This window comes from Rhinopithecus bieti, unplaced genomic scaffold (assembly GCF_001698545.2).
Source record: "Rhinopithecus bieti isolate Rb0 unplaced genomic scaffold, ASM169854v2 scaffold_20175, whole genome shotgun sequence".
Taxonomy (NCBI): domain Eukaryota; kingdom Metazoa; phylum Chordata; class Mammalia; order Primates; family Cercopithecidae; genus Rhinopithecus; species Rhinopithecus bieti.
The window spans coordinates 1,516,088-1,540,851 of record NW_016809984.1 but is presented as its reverse complement, the minus strand read 5'-3'; the positions used below and the strand labels follow the sequence as shown (position 1 = coordinate 1,540,851).

At 37.5% G+C, this 24,764-nt stretch overlaps 1 protein-coding gene across 5 annotated transcripts in view; it reads right to left on the bottom strand.

The window, feature by feature from the left end:
• Positions 1-24,764, bottom strand: part of MGAM (maltase-glucoamylase) — a 116,364-nt gene that overhangs the window by 89,436 nt on the left and 2,164 nt on the right. Inside the window, exons 2-4 of one of the 5 annotated variants that reach the window (XM_017891075.1) lie at positions 24,023-24,094; positions 11,474-11,602; positions 8,446-8,621 (exon numbers count right to left, since the gene is read on the bottom strand). In XM_017891075.1, coding sequence (XP_017746564.1) covers positions 8,446-8,621; positions 11,474-11,600 — 303 coding nt within the window. In that variant the 5' untranslated portion in view covers positions 11,601-11,602; positions 24,023-24,094. Of the gene's footprint in view, positions 1-8,445; positions 8,622-11,473; positions 11,603-21,190; positions 21,284-22,735; positions 22,814-24,022; positions 24,115-24,764 lie in introns of those variants that run through there. The other 4 variants (XM_017891076.1, XM_017891079.1, XM_017891078.1 and 1 more) reach the window with 4 other exon arrangements.

Below are 24,764 nucleotides of genomic sequence, written 5' to 3'. Positions count from 1 at the left end.
CTTAGAAAGAATGTGTCGTGTCAACTATTACAGGGTTTAAATATTTAAAAGACAAAGATAGATTACATTTAAAGAAGTCCAACTAAATGTTTCTTGTAGTTTACACATCCTAAACTTAAATTGACAAAAACCCTGAAAGTAAAGTGGAAAACAAATACGTAAAAAGAATGCCAGCTGGGGGCAGTGGCTCACGCCTGTAATTCCAGCACTTTGGGAGGCAGGCAGATCACTCGAGGTGAGGAGTTCAAGACCAGCCTGGCCAACATGGTGAAACCCTGTCTCTACTAAAAATACAAAAATTAGCTAGGTATGGTGGTTTGTGGCTGTAGTCCCAGCTACTCAGGAGGTTGAAGCAGGAGAATCGCTTGAACCCAGGAAGTGGAGGTTGCAGTGAGCTGAGATTGTGCCACTGCACTCCAGCCTAGATGACAGAGTGATACTCCATCTCAAAACAATAAAATAAAATAAAAACCATATTAATATCAGGCAAATAGACTTTAAGTAAAAATTCATTATTAGAGAGACATAGAGTCAGTACCTGATGATTAAAGTTTTAAGATATTGCAGCTCAAACTTGATATACACCTAATAATAAAGACTCAAAATATATACAAGAAAAGTGTAAAGAATCACAAGGTAAAATTAAGGGAGATAGTACATAACAGAATATTTTAAGAGCACCCAGAGTAATTGATGGATAATGTACATAAAAGATGGAAAGACTGAGGCAGGAGAATGGCGTAAACCCGGGAGGCGGAGCTTGCAGTGAGCTGAGATCCGGCCACTGCACTCCAGCCCGGACGACAGAGCGAGACTGTGTCTCAAAAAAAAAAAAAAAAAAAAAGATGGAAAGATATGTTACTTTTTATATAATAGTTATACAGGCTCTTTTGCCAACATGAAGAGGAGGAGTGAATAGAATTCAGAGATAGAGAGAAGTCAGATCCTGAAGACACTGCTTAAGAGTAAATCAAGCTCTGCTCACCCTAACCCCCTCCTCTTCCAACTCCCAATGCTTGTTAACACTTAAAAGAGAGAGAAGGGAAGAAACAAAGAAAGTACTTTATGTCAAAAGCAAACATGAAGCATAAAGGATAACTACAGCCCAGTCATATCCATGAACATAAATGCAAAAGCCTAAAAGAAAAAGCACACAGGATTAATAACAGAAATCAGTAACATATTAAATGAATAATGACCAAGTGGTGTTTCCTCCAGAAATAAGGAGATCCTTCAATGATAGAAAATCTACTTGTGTAATTCATAATAAAACTTATTTTAAAAGTATACCATATAATCATTTGAATTCATCAGCTATTATAATAAAATTTTTAGCAAACTTGGAATGAAAAGCAACTTCCTCAGTTTGATCATGGATATCCACCAAAACTGTACAAGAAGTATCTTACTAAATGGTAACATATTAAAAGGATTCCTTGTAAAATCAGGAAAAATAACCTAAGTGACCCATCACTATGATTGCTTATAATTTAAAAACATATTGGAGGGCCTAACAATTCAAGAGAACAAGAAAAAAATGTACAAAACTGAATACAATGAAGCCAAATAATTCATTACTTCCAGACAAAATATTGTCTAGGTAGAAATTCGAGAAAATTTATAGAAAAAAATAGAATAAATAACTCAATTATTATTATATTAGATTCTTTTTTTCTCTTCTTAAATCTATAACTTTTTGTTTTTTGCCTCTAGGCTTTTAGTCTTCCTGGAATTGTTCCTGAGATACAATGTAATACGGGAATATATAGTTATCAAAGCATAAGTCACAATTGTTGATAGGCCTGACTCTATTAAAATGTAAAACTTTTGTTCATCAAGACAGTATAAAATAGATGAGCAAAGCCTCAAAACAGTAAATACTTGCAACACATATGATAAGAATAAGAATCCAGAATCACATAAATGAATGAACAGGAAGCTTGTACATATCAAGAAGAAAAACATCTCAATATAAAATTGGGCAAGACAGAAAAATTCACAGAAAAGAACTAAATGAGAGATGTTCACCAATATTAGTATTCAGAAAAATTAGCACTGAAACCACAACAGAATTTTATAATCCCCAAATGGCAAAACTTTAATAAACTGTCAATTCCAAAGAGGATACAGAGAATGACAGTGAGATGGTAAATCAGCACAGCTGCTTTGGAGATCAATTTGATAATGTCTAGTAAACTTGAAGATATATATCTAAAATCACACAGGTGCAAGTAAAAAAACTTACAAAGATATTCAGAATAGAACTGATGTAACTTCAAGATATTGGAGAAAAACTAATCTTTTACTTAGAAAGAGTGATTTTGATTTATTTTTGCCGTAAAATTGATATACAATTTTATACAATTGTGTACCAATTTTATGGCAAAAATAAACGAACTAGAGATATCTATCAACTTAGTTAAATCTCACAATGTTAAGTGCATAAGCAAAAATGTTTATAGGCTGTATATGTCTTTTATTTACAAGGATATATAGAAGTAGTAAAGGTCGAAGGGAATGCATGGTAAATATCAATTTCAAAAGTGTGGTGACCTCTAATGAGGATGGAGGAAAAGGTAATAATACAGAATGGATATGCAGGGGACTTCATCTCTGCTGATAATATTTTATCTCTTAAGCTGGATAATGGTTATATATTTTTGTATATCTTAAAGATTTATTAATAATTATTTCAAAGAAGTTAGTGCAACATAGAAAAAATCAAAACCAATGTGAAAATAAATAATAGGAAAGAATATAGAACTGCCTATTTTCTCAGCTCCCCATCTTTTATCAAGTACCTAATGTGTCATTATTTTTCAAGCTTTCATATACTGGATTACCAAGAAGACTATAATAATCGTGACTAACAATATAAAAATACAGACTGAAAACATTCCATATTTTGCCAAAATCCCTTCCAACATAACGACCTACAGAACTGCTGAAAATGTACAACTTTGCACATTGTGTCAAACACATTTTACTATACTCTCAAACTATGGTACCTGTCAGAATCACCTTGAAACTTTAGGAAAAGTGTAGAAGCACAGGCCCTATCCTCCTTCACTGAAGCTGGAGTGCTAAGGATTTTATTAGCTCTCTAGGTGATGCTAAAACAGAACAATGTTTGAAAACCACTGCTGTAGACCAGTGGTTATTAATCTTAGTTGCACATTTGGATCACCTGGCAAATTACAAAAATAAGCAGGCCTGGGATCCACTCCTTAAGAATTAAATCAGAATTTCTGGGACAGAGCCTGGGAAATACAGAAAAAGAGAAGCAAGCAGAAAGTAGTAAAATGAAAACCACTAAATGATAATCCATGATTCCTACTATTACAGGAAACCAGAGAAGCCCCAGGTGCTTGCTGGGCTGATCAGTGTAATGGGTAGAGAGAAGAACCAGAAGAAACCTAAAGGGATCATCCTGTCACAGACTTTCTCTCCTAACACCTTTTCTGTAGTAAGTATGTGGGCCTTTAAGTTTTAAAAATACTTTCTCACATATTTGTATATAAAAAAGAGAAATTGCCACCCTATATTCGCAAAAGCCTATTCTAAAGGTGAAATCAATTATCAACCAGAAACTTTCTCAGAAGTAATTCCCTATGTCTTTCCACAATGTGAGGTGAAAATAATTTACTGATAAGATTACAGGTGCCTTGAAATGCATAAACCATTAAGTCATTAGGAAGCAGCAGATCTAAGATATAAAAAAAAAAGAATCAAAATTTCAGCAGCTGCAGCATTCAGAAGAGAAAGAGGGCAAAGTTGCAAGGACAAATGCAAACTGGTTAAAAGGACATGATCCCAGACTGAGGGAGAGTCAGCTTGAGTGTGTCAGTGGCATCAACCATTTCCTGCCACTGGAGGGAACAGGAGGCACTCCTTCCCATTCGCATTAGACCTCAGTCACTCAGCTCTGCCACCCAACCTATTCCCAGTGCTGACTCCAATAACCTGTGCCACCCCATCCTGCTCTGTTCTGTACTGTCCAGTTCACCGCAGCCTTGACCATTAATAGCAGCCTTTATGCTACTCTGAAGAAAAAAAATAAGCATTCCTCTGCAACTGTTTTAAATGGCCATCAAGTTCTCCGACACACTTTGCATCAAGAGGTGGAGTCTATCATTGTTCCTGTTGAATCTGGGCCGGCCTGAGACTGATTTGATCAATAAAATGCAGCAAAAGTGATGCTATGCTGGCTTAGGTGTGGTATTTAAGAGAACTGGAAGCTTAAGTCTCTGTCTCTTGCAGCACTGAGCCACCATGTAAGAAGTTCAGCTACCCTGCTGGGGAGAGTACCAAGACAGACTCTGTGACTACATGGAGGGGAAGAGGGTGCAGTCAGCCTTACAGCCATTTTCGCCAAGGTACCAGGTATGTAAGTAAAGTCATTTTGAAACCTCCAGACCAGACCAGCCACCAGCTAAATACCACCACATCATGTAATCTCAGTAAATGCTATGTGGAACAGGACCATTCAGTCAAATCCTGCCAGAATCTCAGACTTATAAAATCACTAGATATAATAAAACAATTGTTGTTGCAAACCAGTAAGTTTGGGTAGTTTGTAATTCAGTAGACAAATGGAGAAGTTGTGCTCTAAGAAAACAGAAGTCTAAGAAAATAGAAGACTTAGAGCAATTTTAGTCAGACTGGTGCTTTGGCTGGAATGGGCCACCTCCAAAATTCAGGTGTTGCCAATATGTTAGTATTAACAGGTGGGGCCTTTAAGAGGTAATTAGGCCATGAGGGCTCTTCCCACACAAAGGGAATTGGGTGCCTTTATAAAGGAGACAGTGGGCTGTCTCTTGCCTTCTGCCTGCCACCATGTGAAGATGTAGCAAGAAGGTCCTCACAAGATGCCAGCACCTTGGTCTTGTTCTTTCCAGTCTCCATCCATAACTGAGAAGTAAAATTCTGTGTTTGAGAAATTACCCAGTCTTGGGCATTATGTTACAGCAGCACAAAAGAACCTGATGTTGTGAACAAAAAAGGTGGAATCAGAAAGTCTCCACATGAAGAAAATGAATAGAATGAAACAAAGTATCCCATCTTCAAATAGAGCAGGAATTTTAGAAGTTGAAAGCACTTGATGATAAAGGAATTTCAAATCACCCTCTATTCATCAAAATGTTCTCTAGCTGTTTTTATGTGCGGCAAGTTTGAACAAATGAATGAATAAAATTAGTCTCGACTCTGTGAAATATCTTAATTTTAGGCTATTTTATAATATGTGCATCTTGAGTTAGGTTTTGAAATTTAGCTTGTTAGATTGGCCACTTCATTTAACCTCAAGGTGAAGTCTAACAGCAAAGATTTTTTAAAACAAAGTTGCCACCAGAATCCAGTCTTTCTAGTCCCCCAAATCAGACTGTGGTGAATTTTCAGAGAAACATTTCCCAGAACCTTAGAGATCACTATTCTAAAATATTTTGAGGTTAGTACAGTGTTCAATAGTTATTTGTTTAATGAGCACTTTTAGCTGAGCACACTGTCTCATTTTACTTAGAAGGATTTGACAGTTTATAAGAAAATGTGACTTACTGATCAAGTCAAAGAGCTTTCCAGAAGCAAAGCCAGGACTGAGTAACTCAATAACCTGGCTCCCCTTACATCCTTTCACTTGTCCAATGGCTACACTATCATTTCAAGGTGCCAAACATAAACTTAAGTCTTTTAAGACTTGAAGTTTGTATCTGGGCTCACTGCTCTTCCTAGCACCATATAATGGCTATTAACTGATGTTGTATAAACAAAGAGTAATTTAAAGGTGAAGACTCACAATGACCTTGGCAAAATGCAATACTCTTGCTGCTATATCATAAAACATGATCCCCAACACATTGATAATAAACTGGAATTTGCCAAAAGATATCATAAGCCAAATAAATGAGTAATACACAGACAATTACCAAGTGTGTTTGCTGTAAAAGATGGCAAAGCTTCTGCTTAAGAAATATGGTAACCTCTCAAATTACTCATATTACCACTTATATTATTGTTATCCTTGGAAAACAACTGTGAATTTCTCTCAGCTTAATTACTCTACAGTGTTCACTTAGGGCACGCAGCTTTATCTTTAAGCATGTAACCTGCTCTCCCATGTTTACACAGTGCATTATAGCCCTGAAAAATCAAAGTATTTAAAAGTATTAACTATCATTTCTTTCCTAAGCTGGATATCTGGAATTTGATGAAATATTCCTGCTCCCTGCCATCAATGGGATCTTTCAACTCTGAGTTCTGGAATTGGGGATAAAAGACTTTATCAAGGAAGTGGAAAGGATTTTAGAATTCAAAGGTTCAGAATAAGTGTAGAGAGTTGTCTTTAAAATCTGCATAGAAGTATAGCCTAAGTGAACCTATAGAGGCACAGAGGTAGGGTCTTAGATGATAGAAGACAGTGTTTGAACTTGACTCAACATACAGTAATAAACCACTATATGTACTGGAGTTGGGTAGAACTAATAACAAAAGTTGGATGTAAAAAAGAGCAATTCTAATCCCTCATGTAATGGAATGGATGGGAGAAATGGAATTCAGAAGGGATGCCAGGCGGCACCTGGAGCAACCCAAGCATGAGGAAATGATGATCTAGGGATGGCAGTGAGAATGAAAATGAAATGCCTCTTCTGGAAAATATTGTTAAGGAAAACATTTTAAAATATATGAAATACTGGCCAAAGGGATAGAAGGGATGAGCCAAGCAGAAGTTCTGCTGTTTCTGCCTCAAGAACTAGAAGCTTAATAGAACTACTAACAGAAATCTGGTAGCTGAGAAGAAAAAGCAGATTTGGTGAGGAGGTAATGAGTTCAGCTGATGTGATAGGAAGGGATTCAGTGAAGATGCCCTCTAACCAGTTTCAAGCCCAGAACTAAAGATACGAACTGGAGTTAGATAATTGAGTGATCTTTTTTTCTAAGATCCATGAAGGGGACTCCTAGAGTCCATTCTCTCGACAAAGAAGAGTCTCCCAAGAGTACTCAGGGTGTCAGGGTGGCTTGATATATTACTTCCTTCTGTACTGGAAAAGGATTCCCTCCCATAATTGGTAGAATGAAACAATGGTATTTATAAACAAGAACCATCTGCAGAGAAAGTTATTCTTTTAGTTCTTTTACATATAATCTTGGAGGACAGATGATAAGAATGAAAAAATTATATGGGAATGGCTTCAACACCAGAACATTCTGCCTACCCTATCTGTTGTGTTCATAACTTCTTCCCACCATCCTCTTTCAGCTATATTCCCTTTAATGTGAACGCCATACAAACACATCACTATCCATAGCCTCAGCTCTTAACAACAATCTGGATCAGCATACAGCTCTCAGGATTCGTGAAACATACAACAAAAGGCCTAAGATGTACCTTCTACAAGAAAATGAATCATTGAAAGTGCCAGTATTTCTCTCTGGCTGAGCATGCCAATTAATACACGCCAAGGTCATGGAGTAATTCAGTTGGGTATGACATGTAGAAAAGCCAAAGATCATTTATTGAACTTCAATCTTGATACCACAGTACTTATCAAAAGATCTTACAATAAAGCACCAAAGAAACATTACTATGGCTGTATCTGAAGTTCACCAATACCCAATAACAAGATGGAGTGTTGCAGTAGCGTGACATACTGAGAATGTGATAATCTAGGTGAGCTTCCAAGTAATTAGCGAGCTATTGAGTACAGCCCAGTTGAGCTATTGAGTAACTTGCACAATATGACAGGGAAAGTAAATGCGTGTGCATCAGCTTTCTGTAAAGTTTCGCACAACAAACATAGGGTGTGGGCAAAGTACTTTATAATCATCATAATCAGCTGGACTTCAGCCGATAATCTAGAAACAATGGGCTAAAGTAAATACCCAGATGTCTGCACTAGCTTTAATCTGGCATTAATTACCTCCTTCCTTCCAAAACATAGCCCTTGAAACTTTGCCCTTATTTTAAATAATGCTTTGTGCACGTGTATGAATTTTTACTGTAGATCCCAGATGAGCTCTAGAAATTCTGAAAGGAGAAGGAGAGACATACAGGGCAAGAACAGAGGCAGAAAGAACTAGTAATCATGTAGTGTTGCCATATAAAAGACAAATACATTTTTAGTAAGTAAGCCCAAAATCTTTCATGGGACACACTTATACTAAAACCTGATTCATTGTTTTTCTGAAATTTGAATTTGGCTGGGCAACCGCACTTTTATTTGCTGAATCTGGCAACCCAAGGGAATATTCCAGGTCTTCCTTTCCCGAAGCTGCACAGCCAGCATGGACAAAGGTTAATTTGCCTGAGCGGCTAATGGCTGCAACATAAAGTGTTGCAAGTGACCTCTCTTGAGAGTCACTAATGAAGAAAACCAAAACAAAACAAAAACAAACAAAACAACTATCAGGTTGCATAAATTCTGAAATGGAAACAAAATTCATAACTCAAACCTTTGTTGGTGGCTGGTCAGGGATGCAATTAATTCGTTCCAATTCATTTACCACTGGACATTCAGCAGAAATAGGAGTGGTACCAGTTGTTCCAGGATCTAGGGGACCCGTTGTCCTAGGCTGTGTGGAACCAGTTGTTCCAGGATCTGGGGGATCAGTTGTCCCGGGATCTGGGGCTATATCAAAAGCAAACATAAAATGACCATTAAACAAATTTAATTTCACAGATATTCAATAGTTCTCAACACCTCCAGTTAACTCCACTACTGAGTGGGCTTCACTCTGATGACCTCAAAATTTATGCATTCACTTTATAAAATGTCACTTTGTTCCTGCTGACTGTATTTACCTCTGTGTATCTCTACATCATCTCCTTCTACTCCCAATTCCATCCCCTACAAGATGGTATGTATAAGAGTAAGGACTCCACCTTTAGACTAGAAGCTCATGAAGTTGGGGACCACCCTTCCTTTAGTTTAGGGGTCAGTAACTATGGCCTTCAGGCCAAATTAAGTCAAAACCTGTTTTACAAACAAAGTATTACTGGAAAATTACACACATGCACATTACATGTTATACACATTACACACTCATTTATTTTTAGCTGCTTTGTGCTACAAGGGCAAAATTAAGTCATATGGCAGACTCTGTATGGCCCACAAAATCTAAAACATTTACTATCTGGTCCTTTACAGTAAAGTCTGCAGATCTCTGATCTGATTCTTTACTTCCAACCCCAGCAGCAAGGGCACACAGAACATGTGCAGTACAAGTGCCATCCTAGTCACAGTAACCTTAACTTTGCTTGCTCAGTCAACAACCAATCCCCAGGACAAAGAATGCTTCTGAGCAACGTCATTCTTCTGTAAATACAAAGTCCTATATGACAAAAGATGTAAAGGGAGCCCACCAGTCTAAAAACTGACAGCTAGGACTTATCTAAGGGCTGGAGAACTTTGATTTCAGATTTAAAAATCAGTAAATTAGAAAATGTGTTTTTATTGTATCCTAAAATAAGGAGGTGAGCTTTCTTGAAGGTGTTCTACAATAAATTAATAATGACATTAAGACAAAACAGTTAGTCTTTTGATTGGTTTTCCTTTCATTCAGGGTTTCAGATTCAAATTGTGCCAATGTCTGCACAATGGTTTTAGTTACATCTTTAGAATCACATAATTTTAAGAGCTGAGCAAACTTTGGGACTTTTTTCTACAAAAAATAGAAATTGTTGTAACAAGGGATGGGGTGGGAGGGACAGAGAAGCCACAGGTTAACCCTTGATTGCCTGGTTCTCCTAGGAATTTGCTCCTAGATGAATCAGATAAGAAACCATGGATAACTCTGCATAATCCAGCTCCTTTTGGGGATATAAAAATTCAATAAACAAAAAAACTTCGATTAGATGAGGGTCTTCAGAAAGTCCATGAAAAATATGTATTATGAAAAAAATATGTAGAAATTTCAAATATTTTTGGTACTGACAGTAGATTGTTACAAAATGTCTGAACAGGACTTAGCTTGAGGCACTAGGAAAGATAAGACATCAGTTTGAAAAGAGCACCTATCAGAGCGACATAAATTCTGCTAAAACTGAAGCAAGAACTAACATCAAACTCATGATGAAGCTTGGGTGGAAAAATGGTGAAATCCCTGATACTTACAAAATGTTTATGGGGACAATGCCCCAAAGAAATCAACAGTTTATAAAAGGATAACTCATTTTAAGAAGAGCCAATACAATATCGAAGATGAAGCCCACAGCAGCAGACCATCCACATCCATTTGTGAAGATAAAAATTAATTTTGTCATGCCCCAATGAAGAGGACTGACAAATAACAGCAGAAACAATAGGCAAAACCACGGACGTCTCAAGTGGTTCAGCTTACACAGTTGTGAATGAAAAAATGAAAGTTGAGCACACTTTCTACTCTATGGGTGCCAAAATTGTTGCACCCATATCAGCTGCAAACAAGAGGAGAACCTTAAATGGAAATTTTAAACAAGTGGGGATCAAGATTCTGAAGTATTTCTTTCAAGAGTTGTAACAGGAGATGGAACATGGCTTTACCAGTGCGAGCCTTAAGACAAAGCACAAGGCAATGGCTCCCAAGAGGGGAAAGTGGCCTAGTCACAGTAAAAGTGGACCAGTCAAAGCAAAAGCAGACCAGTCAAGAGCAAAGGTCATGCAACAGTTTTTTGAGATGCTCAAGGCATTTTCCTTGTTGACTTTCTGGAGGGCCAAAGAGCAGTAACATCTACTTATTATGAGAGTGCTTTGAGAAAGTTAGCCAAAGCTTTAGCAGAAAAAGCGCCCAGGAAAGCTTCACAGAGAGTCCTTCTCCACCACCACAAAGTTCCTGCTCATTTCGTCATCAAACAAAGGCAATTTTGAAGAGTTTTGATGGGAAATCCACCTTATGGTTCTTATTTGGCTCCTTTTGACTTCTTTTAGTTTCCTAATCTTAAAATCTATAAAGCGCACTCATATTTTTTCAGTTAATAATGTAAAAAAGATCTGCATTAAAAAGGTTAAATTCCCAGGACCTCTTAGTCCTTATGGATGGACTAAATGGCTGGTATCATCTTTTACAAAAGTGTCCTGAAACTTGTGGAGTTTAATTGAGAAAAATTTAATTGTTTTAATTTTTATCTTGTCTTTCTATTTTCTTTATTTCTATTTTCCACAAACTTTTGAAGTCTCTCATATACTCATTTGCTTGCCTTTCACATAAGGGTATTGTTAATTACCATTCTTAGCAGAATTAGAGCTATTTAAGGAAATTTGGCAAATGTATTTAAAATGTCAATTATGGAATCCTGCAATGCATTAATTGCTAAATCAAAGTATCACAACTTAAACCTACAATGAATATCTACTGAGCTGCCCAAAACACATAGAACACACACATATAACAGCCCCCGCAACAAACAACACACATGAGCATGAAAGCATTACTTTCCTGCCATTGATGAAGATTTGCTCTAATAAAAACAACACATGGAGAGAGCCCCAGAGTTACTTCTTACCTGTTGATTTCAATGACTCTTTGGCTAAAAGCACAATTAGAACAGTACTGATGATAAACAACACGAGCAGAAGAACACTGAGCACAATCTCCAAAGTAGTAAATTTTTTCAGCTTCTTTCTTGCCATCTCTAAAAAGTAAGAGAAAACAATTTTAGATGTGAACTTGATTTACTATATAACTAGTAAGATTTTTAATGGAAAAGCTCAAATGTATGCAATGGATACGGTAACAAGCCTCCCAAGCCCCCATTATCTAAATTAAAAAATTATCAACTCATGGCCAATTCATTCTGTCTTTATTCTGGTCCACTTTTCTCCCTACCCCGAATTACTTTGAAGCAAATCTCAGGTCTCATGTCTTTTAATCTAAAAATACTCAATATGTTTCTTTGAAAGATAAGAAATTTTGCAAAAGGCAAAATATTATCACACCTATGTTTATAATAATTCTTTACTGTCATCAAATATCTAGTAAATTTTGAATTTTCTTTCATTGTCTGATAAACTTTTACAATTTGTTCTGCTCTCCTGAGGATGCAAGTAAGATTTATATCTCGTAATTGGTTTATATCTGTTATGTATTTTTTAAGAAACAGAATTTGTTCTGTAGATTTTTCCTGCAGTCTGAATTTTGTTGATTACATCTCTAGGCATGCTAACATATTTCTCTATCCTTATAGTTCCTGTAAATTAATTATTAGCTTTATAGTTTTTATCAGATTTAAGTTTGTTTTTTTAGCAAGAATGGTACATAGATGATATAGCATCTTCCAGGAGACTTTAAATCTAGTTAATTTTCTTTTTTGCAATCTTCATTCTGAAAATAACCAGCTAGATTACCTTGGAAAATTTACTTAAGGTTTCTCATTCTCAGTTTCTTCATTTACAAATGAAAGAAATTCAACTAGAAGATCTATGATATCCCTACCAGCATTTTTTTCACTTTTTAAAAATATTTTTTACTGATTTTAATTTTTACAGATTTAGGAGTACAAGTGCAAACATGTTACATGGATTTATATGCATAGTGGTGAAGACTGGGCTTTTAGTGTACCCATCACCCAAATAGTGTACATTGTACCCAATGAGTAGTATTTCACCCTCCTCCCACCCTTTCTCCTTTTGGAGTCTCCAGTGTCTATGACTCTGTATGTCCAAATATACTCACTGTTTAGCTCTTGTGTATAAGTGAGAACATGCAGCTTTTTACTTTCTGTTTCTGGGTCATTTCATGCAGAAAAAAAATAGCCTCCAGGTCTATCCATGTTGCTATAAAAATATGATTTCATTGTTTTTTATGGATGAGTAGTATTCCGTGGCATATATGTACACTACATTTTTAATCCAATCATCTGTTGATGACCACTTGGGTTGATTTCATGACTTTACTATTGTGAACACTGCTGCAATAAAAATACAATTGCAGGTGCCTTCTTGATAAAACAATTTATTTTTTGTGTATGGATACTCAGTAGTGAACTTGCTAGATTGAAGGGTAGTTCTAATTTTAGTTCCTTGAGAAATCTCCATACCATTAATTTACATCCCCACTAAAACTGTATCAGCATTTCCATTTTTCTGCATCCTCCCCAATATGTGTTTTTTGACTTTTTAATAACAGCCATTCTGACCAGCGCAAGATGACATCTCATGTGTGGTTTTAATTTGCATTTTTCTGATGGTTAGTGATGTTGAGCATTTTTTCGTGTTTTCTGGCCACTTGTATGCCTTTTTTGGAAAAATATCTGTTCATGTCCTTTGCCCACTTTTTAATGGGGTTATGTGTTTTTTTTTCCTGTTGAGTTGTTTGAGTTACTTATAGATTCTGGATATTAGCCCTTTGTCAGATACATTGTTTGCAAACATTTTGTCCCACTCTGTAGGTTGTCTGTTTACTCTATTTTATTTTTTTACTGTGCAGAAGCTTTTTAGTTTAATTAAGTCTCCTATTGTCTAATTTTGTTTCTGTTGTGGTTTCTTTTGAGGACTTGGTTATAAATTCTTTGCCTAGGCCAATGTTCAGAGAGATTTTCCTAGGTTTTTCTTCCAGGAATTTTATAGTTTCAGGTCTTACATTTAAGTCTTTAATCCACCTTGAGTTAATTTTTGTACATGGTGAGAGATTTCATTCTTCTGCATATGACATTCCAGTTTTCCCAGTACCATTTATTGAATAGGGAGTCCTTTCACCAGTGCATATTTTTGTCAAGAATCAGTTGATTGTAGGTATGTGGCTATATTTCTGAGTTCTCTATTCTTTTTTACTGATTTATATGTTTATTTCTATACCAGTACTGTGCTGTTTCGGTTACTATAGTCTTTTAGAGTAATTTGAAGTCAGGTAATGTGATACCTCCAGTTTTATTCTTTTTGCTTAGGATTACTTGGGCTACTTACACTCTTTCAGGGTTCCATATGAATTTTAGGATTGTTTTTGCTAAACCTGTGAAGAATAATGTTGGTAATTTGATAACAATTGCACTGAATCTGTAGATTGCTTTGGGCAGTATGGTCATTTTGATGATACTGATTCCTCCAATCCCTGTGCATGGGATGTTTTCCAATTTGTGTCTTCTACAGTTTCTTTCATCAGTGTTTTATAGTTGTCTGTAGAGATCCTTGAACCTCCTTGGTCAAATGTATTACTAGGTATTTTATTTTATTGTATTGTAAATGGGATTGAATTCTTGATTTGGTTCTCAGCTTGATTGTTATTGGTGTATGGAAATGCTACTAATTTTTGTACATTAATTTTGAGTCCTGAAACTTTACTGAAGTCATTTATTAAATCTAGGAGTCTTTTGGAGGGTTTAGAGTTTTCTAGGTATAAGATTATATCATCAGTGAACAGAGGTAATTTGACTTCCTCTTTTCCAATTTGGATGCCTGTTATTTTCTTCTATTGCCTGATTGCTGTAGCTAGGACTTCCAGTACTATGTTGAATATGAGTGGTGACAATGGGCATCCTTGTCTTGTCTCCATTTACGGGGAATGCTTTCAATCATACTGAACTTTTCCCTGTTCAGTATGATTTTGGCTATGGGTTTTTCATATATGGCTTTCACTATTTTGAGGTATGGTCCTTCTACACCAAGGTGGTTAGGGGGTTTTTTTTATGAAGGAATGCTGGATTTTATCAAATACTTTTTCTACATCTATTAATATGATCATATGGGTTTTGTTTTTAATTCTGCGTGTGTGATGAATCACATTTATGGAATTGTGCATGTTGAACCATCCTTGCATATCTGTAATAAAACTCACTAATCATGGTGTATTATCTTTTCCACGTGCTGGTGGATTCAGTTTGTTAGTATTTTGTCAAGAATGTTTGAATCTATGTTAATAAGGGATATTGGTCTGTAGTTTTATTCTTTTGTTGTGTCTTTGTCTGGCTTTGGTATCAGGGTGATGTTGGCTTCAATATTAGTTTTTAAAACTCATTTTCAAGTGAGTCACAGAAATCTCACACTATTCTATTTCTCCCTTTCACAAAAGACACATGTGCTAAACATTTCATTAGTGTCTTTTTTTTTTATTATTCTATCCCCAAGTTCTTCTCGGAAGAGAGGGCAGTGCTAAATAGAGCACGAGAATCCCTGAGCTTGATTCCCAACCCTACCATTTTTTGTTGTGGTAGCTGTAACAATTTATGTAATACTCTTGAGTCTCGCCGGGCGCGGTGGCTCAAGCCTGTAATCCCAGCACTTTGGGAGGCCGAGGCGGGCGGATCACGAGGTCAGGAGATCGAGACCATCCTGGCTAACACGGTGAAACCCCGTCTCTACTAAAAAATACAAAAAAAAACTAGCCGGGCAACGTGGCGGGCGCCTGTAGTCCCAGCTACTGGGGAGGCTGAGGCAGGAGAATGGCGTAAAACCCGGGAGGCGGAGCTTGGAGTGAGCTGAGATCTGGCCACTGCACTCCAGCCTGGGTGGCAGAGCGAGACTCCCTCTCAAAAAAAAAAAACAATTTATGTAATACTCTTGAGTCTCAACTTTCCTATCTGTAAAACGAAACTACAATTTCTTCTGTTATTATTATCTATTGCCAGCTTCTTATTGTGGAAATCAAGTAAAAATATTCTAAATCATAAAGCATAGGTCTCACTATATTATTATTTACCAAAGAGAAGACAGGTAGTGGGTCCTGGGTAAGAAACAGAATGTTTCTACAAAATATGTCAGTCCTACTTTCCCTGAGTGTGGCACCACACACGACTTGGTGTTCTGGTGGAGCAGCTGATGAACAATGCTGACTGCTGTCCTGGTTCACTTGCTCTGGTATGACCTCCATTAAGTGCTTTATGGCCCCATGTGTTGAATGACTCATGCATTGCCTGGGACATAAGTGCAGAAAGCCAGGAAGAGAAGCCATAGCTGCAGTCTTGCCTATACAAGGCCTACTTTCCCCACCAACCCACCAACGCTTGCTTTCCCAGGCTGCCTTGTAAATCATACTCTCTTTACTCAAAAAGAACATCCCCTTTCTTCTCCTGGGAGGTCTTAGTTCATGACTCCCTAAATCAGGAATTTGATATTTCCTTGCAGTCTCATTCTCCACCCAATCAACATTTCCTCCCACATTCTCTTCAGTAGGAAGCAGTCTTCCTTAGTCATTTATCCACGGACTGGTTGAATAAGAGGACTTACTTCTCATACATTGATAAGAAACTGTTATTAGTCAACATAATGCCATCTTACTATGCAAAAGGAAATGGAGCTGTGAAAGCAATCTTTCTCTACAACAAGGATTGCCTTGTGTTTTCTAGAATAAATTACTCCAATTCTAGTCTTTCTTACCATGACTGTCTCCACGATCTCACATTCCAAAGAGCTTCATAAGGAATCCTAAAAAATTAAACTTGCTTGCTAAATTCCATAAAGATTAATAACTTCTCATGCCTGGTATAATTAAATGAACTAATAAAGCAAAGAGTGATCTTATGTTCACTGATAAGAAGGGGAGTTAGAATGTCTATCCAAGTGACCATGTCTCCTGTTTGGTAGATGCTAATAGTTGTAAGATGTGAGACTGCTTTTTATAATACTATTTAATTTTTTTCCAAATGTTTATTAACACACTATGTTAGACACTGTGAAGAAACACCCACCCATTGCTGGTCAAACTATAAACACCCTATGCTCAATGAAGACTCAGCAAAAACTATTAAAATTACTCATGCCCATTACCCAGCAATTGCATTTATAGAAATTCATCCCATAAATACACTTACACATTTGGGAATCAATGTATACACAAATAAAGGGTTTTCATCACAGTATTACATGTAACAGCAAAAGATTGAGGACAGTGTAAATATCCATAGAGATAGTACTCAGTAAATATGTGAAGTAAAATATAATACAATGTTACTTAAAAATCACAACATGGCAGGTATTTTTAATTTCACAAATTATTTGATACTCCTCTCTTGAAGAGGTAGGCCAAGTCCCCACAACTCCACCCTTTGAGGATGAGCTGGACTTAGTGACTCACTCTCAACAGATAGGATATGGAGAAGGGATGGCATCTAACTTCCAAGACTAGGCTTTACAGCTTCCTCCTTGCTCTTTCTCTTGGATCAATTCCTGAAGAAAACAGTTGCCATGCCATCATAACATTCAAGCAAGATTATGGAATTTCTAGCAAAGAACTGAGGTCTTCTGCTAAGAGCCATCTGAGTGAGCCCCCTTGAAAGCAGGCCTCTATCCCCATTCAAGCCTTCACATGACTGCAGTCCCGGCTGACGTCTCGGCTGGACTCATGAGAGACCCTGAATCAGCACCACTCAGCTAACCCACTCCCATATTTCTGACTTGTATAAATTGGGAGATAATAAATGTTTGTTGTGTTAAACTACAAAATTGTAAGGTAATTTGTTACCCTGCAATAGATAACTAATATGCATAGGTAAATATGACTTTTTAACAAAATATCATTCACATTTTTTTTAAAACTTGCTGTTTATCAATAGTCCTTTTGCTCTATATATTCAAATATGGTTACTTGCTCTACAGAACAATAATATCTGTTTTCTAGCTATACAAGAGAAACGTTTCCTTAAACCTTAAAAAAAAACTCCAGCATTATCTGATTGACCTTACTTCCTGCAGTATAGAACCCTTGATGGTGAAGCTTCCTATCTCAATTAGAAATGCAATTGAAGAAAACTAAGATCAAGAAAATGGCAAGAGGCAAATAAAAAAGGAAATAATTTAAATAGGGTTAAGTGCTTTTAAAATGTTTTTTTTAAAAAAAAAAACGCTACTTGGCAATCTGTCCTTAATCTTTGACTATTATTTTTATAGGACAAATATATAATTATGCAATTTTAGTGCTAATGATAATAATGGTTAACAGTGATTGAGAAGATATCCTAAGAGGCTTCCATAATTTGTCACATGCAATTTTTATAACAACTGCAAGTTGATTATGGCTACTATCCTCACTTGCAGATGAAAAAATTAAGCTTCAGAAATATCAAATAACCTGCCTGATGTCATACAGCTGATAAGGAGCAAAGCCCCAATTTGAACACCTGCCCTTTGGACTCCACAGCCATGGCTTTCAACTGTTACTCTATAGTCTATGCTATAATGCCCCACAGTGTACACCAGCTTGGGCTTTCTGTGAGATTGTAGTTTTATCAAATAAAACCACATTAAATTTATGGCCCATAGCACTGTTTTAAATTCTCTGGGAGACCTGGAAGAAGCTACTGATGTGCCTTATTTGCCACATTCATTCATCATTATCTAAGCTACATCTCTGGAAGAAAGAAATCTGCTTGCAGTTTATTTATTCATTCATGAATTATTTATTAAGTCCCTACAATGTGCCAAGCATTCTTTCAAACACTGGCTATACAATGAACAAAACAGATAAAAATCCCTGCCCTCATGAGACTTACATTCCCATGAGTAGAAAAAAGAGACAATAAACAAAATAAATAAATATACAATAGGTTATACTGTATAAGTACATGGAGAAAAAGTGGGGGGGTAAATGAGGAATGTTGGGGTAAGGGTTGCAATTTTAATTAGGTTGGTCAGAAAAAAAATCATACTGAAATGTAAGAATTATTACTATATATATGGGAACACTTTTACACTGTTTGGCGTGTAAATTAGTTCAACCATTGTGGAAGACAGTGTGGCAATTCCTTAAGGGTCTACAACTAGAAATACCATTTGACCCAGCAATCCCATTACTGGGTATATACTCAAAGGATTATAAATCATTCTACTATAAAGACACATGCACATGTATGTTTACTGCAGCACTATTTACAATAGCAAAGACATGGAACCAACCCAAATGCCCATCAATAATAAACTGAATAAAGAAAATGTGGCACATATACACCATAGCATACTATGCAGTCATATAAAAGAATGGGTTCATGTCCTTTGCAGGGACATGGATGAAACTGGAAGCCATCATTCTCAGCAAACTAACACAGGAACAGAAAACCAAACACTACATGTTCTCACTCATAAGTGGGAGTTGAACAATGAGAACACACGGACATGGGGAGGGGAACATCACACACCAGGGCCTGTTAGGGGATGGGGGACTAGGGGATGGAGAGAATTATGACAAATACCTAATGCATGTGGGGCCTAGATGATGGGTTGATAAGTGCAGCAAACCACCATGGTACATGTATACCCATGAAACAGACCTGCACGTTCTGCACATGTATCCCAGAATTTAAAGTAAAATTTAAAAAAAGAATTATTAATATATATACATTATGCAAAAGCAATAGAATTTTTTTTCTTCTTGAATTATTTAGTATATGAATAATTGTCAAAGCTCATTGTCCTGGTACCATTATAGTTCTTTAGGCAAAGTAGACAAACCACATGGGGGCCCAAATTACTAAAATGGCTATCTAAATTAATTTGGAAAAACTAGATATTTGTCCTCTTTTCAGCATTATGGCCAGTGTTTGATGTGTATATGGAGGTCTAAGCCATTCTTTTAAAATCCTTTGCTAACACAAGGCATGAGATCTAGTGGAAAAGAGGATTCATTGTAGATAGACCAAGAACAACTTGCAAAGAGGACCCCAGCAAGCCATAGCTATTCATCAAAAATGCTGGGCAATATTAGTAGGTTGGGTCATCCTTTCCCAGCTGCTTGGTGAGTGGGAAGGGATAAGGTAGCTAATGAATGGCTTTTTCCTTGCAAGTCTGGTCACATCCAAAGTGAGAGATCTAAGAGTAAGCTCTTACCCTAGCCTGCTGTGTGACCTTGGAAAAACAACTTAACCCCTCTGGGTCTCAGTTTCCCCATCTGAACTGCAAAGGGATCATCTCTAGGAGACAGCTAACTCCTCCTCGAGCCCAGCAACAGAGTATGCGAAGGCTTATATTTCTCATCACATTCCACAGCTGCCACCTGAACTAATTTTAAATGGAAAATTTCTTATTCTAGTTCCATTCCCTGCTTACAGAACAATTTTTATAGTAATTTTATTAGCTCATTAAAATTTATTTGTGAGGGAATTCCTGATAATAAAAAATGATCATTGGCATCTTGTCAGAGTGTGAGTGAAATAGCAATGAGCTGTCTTAAATTTAGTGTAGCACTTCATTTGGTCCCTGGTAGCACAGGGTCCTACCAGCACAACAAACCAAAGACCCCCCTCCAACTCACCCCCTCTTGGCACACCTGCAGACATACACTTATTGTCCCACACCAGGACACAGACTGTAGACAGTTTGGACACTGGGAAGTCCTCCTCACCCAGCAAAGCCACTGATCAGATTCTGCAACAAGAACCTACTGATATCCTTTTTCAGGGAGACTCATGGGGATTAGTCTCAATTTCTTTCTCTTCCCCAAGAGTAACTCTCCCTTCCCACCTCTGTAACCAGTCAGAAAAGAAATGCCTGCATGTGTCTAGCTAGACTCTGGCAACTAGTAAGGATCCAATTTTTTTTTTTATTTTAAGTATTACCAGGGAGGGCCAAAAACAATTTATCACCTTCTCCTCTTCCCACGGGCACTCCCATTCTACTCCACACATGACTGCCAGGACAGATACCCTACCTTTCTCTTTATGACCTCCTTCCAGATTCCACAGGAAACCACTCCTAACCCCCAGTGCATACCAACTCATAAATGCATCCCAGTATGTTACACACACCCTCAGTCTATTCTCTAAAATTATTCTGTATTTGATCAACAGAGGTACCAAACTCATAAGCATAGTGATAGATTTCTCAATTTTCTGACTATAATTGGTTCTCCAATTACATTTTCTCAATCATAACTCCACATCCTTTCAGAGAGAAATGCTCTAAACTCACTCCCAAATTCTAACTCCTTTTATTCATTTCTCTCACCTCATTTCCAGAATCTGAAAGAATTTCTGCCTGCTACCTCAACCTAAGTATTAAGTAATTCATCACACCTCACACAGAAACACACATATAAACACACAGGTTTCACTACAATCAGGCTTATAGATCCGGCCTTAGTTCAGAAAAATATGCACACACTAAGAAAAAAAGATAAATGAGAATTTTGTTCCATGTGTATGCATCTGCATAATTTTTGATTTATTATTGGTGTTACTTATCTTTGTCTGTGTCTAACAAATTGACAAGGGCATTTTGACTAAAAGAGACCAACTCAAATTCACACACACTTGTAGACACACATCTGTAACCATAAAAGAACCCAAGGTTCACAAACATACCTCATTACCTCCTGCAGCCGCTCCCTCTCTATCTGAAGGATGGCTTAGCAATAAAAGCAGAGGAGCACAGTTCACCAAAGCAACCAAAGATCTGGTAACTATTTACTGACCTATCAAGAAAATGTTAATGGCTTTCAAATACAAATGAATGGCCAGCTTTATTTCCAGCATCAGAATTTTTAGTTAATTAGTAATCGTGGTCTTGCTCTAAGAAGGACATCCCTACGACTTTTGGAAGGAAAAGTCAGCTCCCATGACCCACTGCATCCCCTCCAGGCACTGAATGTTTAATCAGTGGTAAGGACACTCCGTGTGTCTGGTAAGAGAACACAGACACAATTTGTAGATGATAAAGAGCAAAAAATAAATGACTCCAGTATTCCAAAGGAGCCCAGGTATCTTGCAGTGACTCCGAATCTCTCAGGAACTCATTGACATTTAGTAGCACAATCTGATGATTGTGATGGAAGGAAGTTGTTTTAAAAATGTTTTAAAAATAGTTTTCTTCTTTCTTCTTTCAGGTGTCCTTAAGCTTGTTTGCAGTATGGAAATCCTTTAACAGTCTGGTGACTCTTGAATGGCCTTTGCAGAATTAAAATAAGAGAAATCTAAACTCCGTTTGTTCTACCTCCGGCTAAATTATGTTTTCTGGGATTTTTTTTTTTTTTTTTTTTTGGTTGCTTTTTTGCTTACTTATTCTACTACAAAGGCCAACATAACTACGAGAGGGATTTAGTTTATAGTTAAACTTGGAGTCAAGGGAAAATGATCCCCCTCCTTGCCTGGAGCTTAAAGCCACATTCATAAGGCAAGGTTGGAATTATGGTAGGGGCTTGGACTTTGCTAAAGAATAGGCATAAACAATGTCCCGCCATGGCTTAGTTTGTTTTCTGTAAGTTGCTTGCTGCCCCAGTCACATAACCAATGTCACAAAATTTATAACTTCCTCAGCTACCAAAGATAACATCACTGTATTGGTCTGTTTTCACACTGCTATAAAGACATACCTGAGACTGGGTAATTTATAAAGAAAAGAGGTTTAGTTGACTCACAGTTCCGCAAGGCCGGGGAGGCCTCAGGAAACAATCATGGTGGAAGGAGACTCAGGCACATCTTAACATGGCGGCATGCCAGAGAGAGAGTGAGCAAGAGCAGGGAAAACTGCTTTATAAAACCATCAGATCTCGCGAGAACTCACTCACTATCAAGAGAACAGCATGGGGGAAACCACTCCCATGATCCAATCACCTCCCACCTGGTCCCTCCCTTGACACGTAGGGATTATGGTGATTACAATTCAAGATGAGATTTGGGTTCAGACACAAAGCCTAACCATATCAATCACTATTGTGAAACCTAAATAACTGGTCTTCTAGATATTTGTTAGCATTTCAGTAGACCAAGAGACACCACCGAGTCTTGAGGCTCCCCCAACACACACACCCCTCCCGGGAACTGACTCAGCTGCACAAAGACAGTTTTAGGTGCTCCTGTGATTTCATTCCCCGCCAATCAATTACACAAGTTCTCCAGCCCCATACTCACCAAAGTACCCTTTACAAACCTCAGCCTTTGAATCCTGGGGGAGATGGGATTGAGAAGATTTTCCCTGCTCTTGTTTGGCCAGCCCTGTGATTACTAAACTCTTTATTTACTACAGTGCCAGTTTAATAGTGCATTCAAGAATATATTGCTCTGTTTTATAGGTGTGCATTCCCCAAAGTGCTCAGAGGAATGCTAGCCACTCCTTAAGTCCCTGCCCACAGAGCTTCCTCAAACTCTCTGTCAAAGCCAGACCCACATGAAGAGCCCATTCTGAATGCTGAGCCCAGAAGGGACAGATGAGGCCCAGTGTGCATTCTTCCTCCTCCTACATGGAACATGACTTTGTGTTCTCCCTTCTTGGAATAAAATCCTTGTAGAAAATAATAATTTTATCTGTGTGGATTTTACTGGTAATTAACGGTGGGTGGATTAGGTGTCCCTAAAAGTATCCTTTTAGTATGAAATTGTCAAACATAGTATTTCATTCAAGATAAATCATTGCTTGGAGAGTATTTTCATGTTAAATTTTCAAATGATTTAGTCTGAAAATTTGGGGAATTTTCCATAAAAATTGAGGAATTTTGGAAAATTTGGAGAATGCTCTTTAGGGATTCTCAGCCCCCATACAGCATCAAGAGGATCACTTGAGCCCAGGAGATTGAGGCTGCAGAGAGCTATGACAGCACCACTGCACTCCATCCTGGGCAGCACAGCAAGACCCTGTCTCTAATAAAAAAAAAAAGAAGGAAGAACATGGAGTTTCAAATCAAACTAGCCTGGGCTTAAATATGAGGTCATCTACTTACTTTCTGCAGAACTTGGACAATCATTTCAATTTCCTGAAGCTCAGTTGCCTTATTTGGAAATCAGGGAAGATCGTGAGTACTTCATGATGTTACTTTGAGCCTAAGCTGACATAAGTACCTGACATCCAATGTCAGTTTCCCAACCCCTCCTCAGCCAGTCCTTTCTGAAAATGAAATAATATCCAACAAGCAGTATCATTAGCTTAAATTCTGTTAAGAACTACTCCTCCAGTTCCTCAACCCTTAGGAATAGCCACAGTAAACAGTCAACATATCCCACACTGAACTGATTCCACAGGCCAATGGAGAAAAACCATTACTACAAGACTCTGTCTCTCTCTCTCTCTCCCCCTCTCTCTGTTTCTCTCACACATGCGCGTGTGCCACACACACACACATTCACAAGCAAATGGCATCTACATCCCCTACCTATCAAAATGATTTCTCACAGTCTTCATAGACTACAAACATTAATTTTTACCTCTGTTTTTGTTGCAGCCAAGTTGTTTTCCTTCTTTCGTCCTATATAAAAGACCTTAACATCGCATGCCACCTGCAAAGGGCAAAAAGGAGTTGGTTGGAGGAGGAGTAATTTCTCTGCCCAGAAATGTTCAGAGGAAGGTAAGAGCAGAAACAATGTACACAGGACATTACAGCATTTCCTTGTCTTGTGAAATGTCTATTATTCAGCATCTTTACACTGTCTTCTACTCCTTCCTCTTCACCACCACAGACAAGAACACATGCACACACACGTATGAGTACAGAGAGAATTTTAGGAATAACACATCACCTAGTATTCACATAAAACTTTACATTTGGCCATGCACGGTGGCTCATGCCTATAATCCCAGTACTTTGGGAGGCCGAAGTGGGTGGATCACCTGAGGTCAGGAGTTCGAGACCAACCTGGCCAACATGGTGAAACCTTGTCTCTACTAAAGATACAAAAATTAGCCAGGCGTGGTGGCAGGTGCCTGTAATCTCAGCTACTCAAGAGGCTGAGGCAGGAGAATTGCTTGAACTTGGGAGACAGAGATTGCAGTGAGCTGAGATCACGCCACTGCACTCCAGCCTGGGTGACAGAGTGAGACTGTCTCAAAACAAACAAACAAACAAACAAACAAAAAACAAAAAACAAACCAAAAAAAGATTTGCATTTGTATGACACTTTGCAGTTTTCAGAGTACCTTTTAATTTTTTTTTTTTTTTTTTTTTTTTTT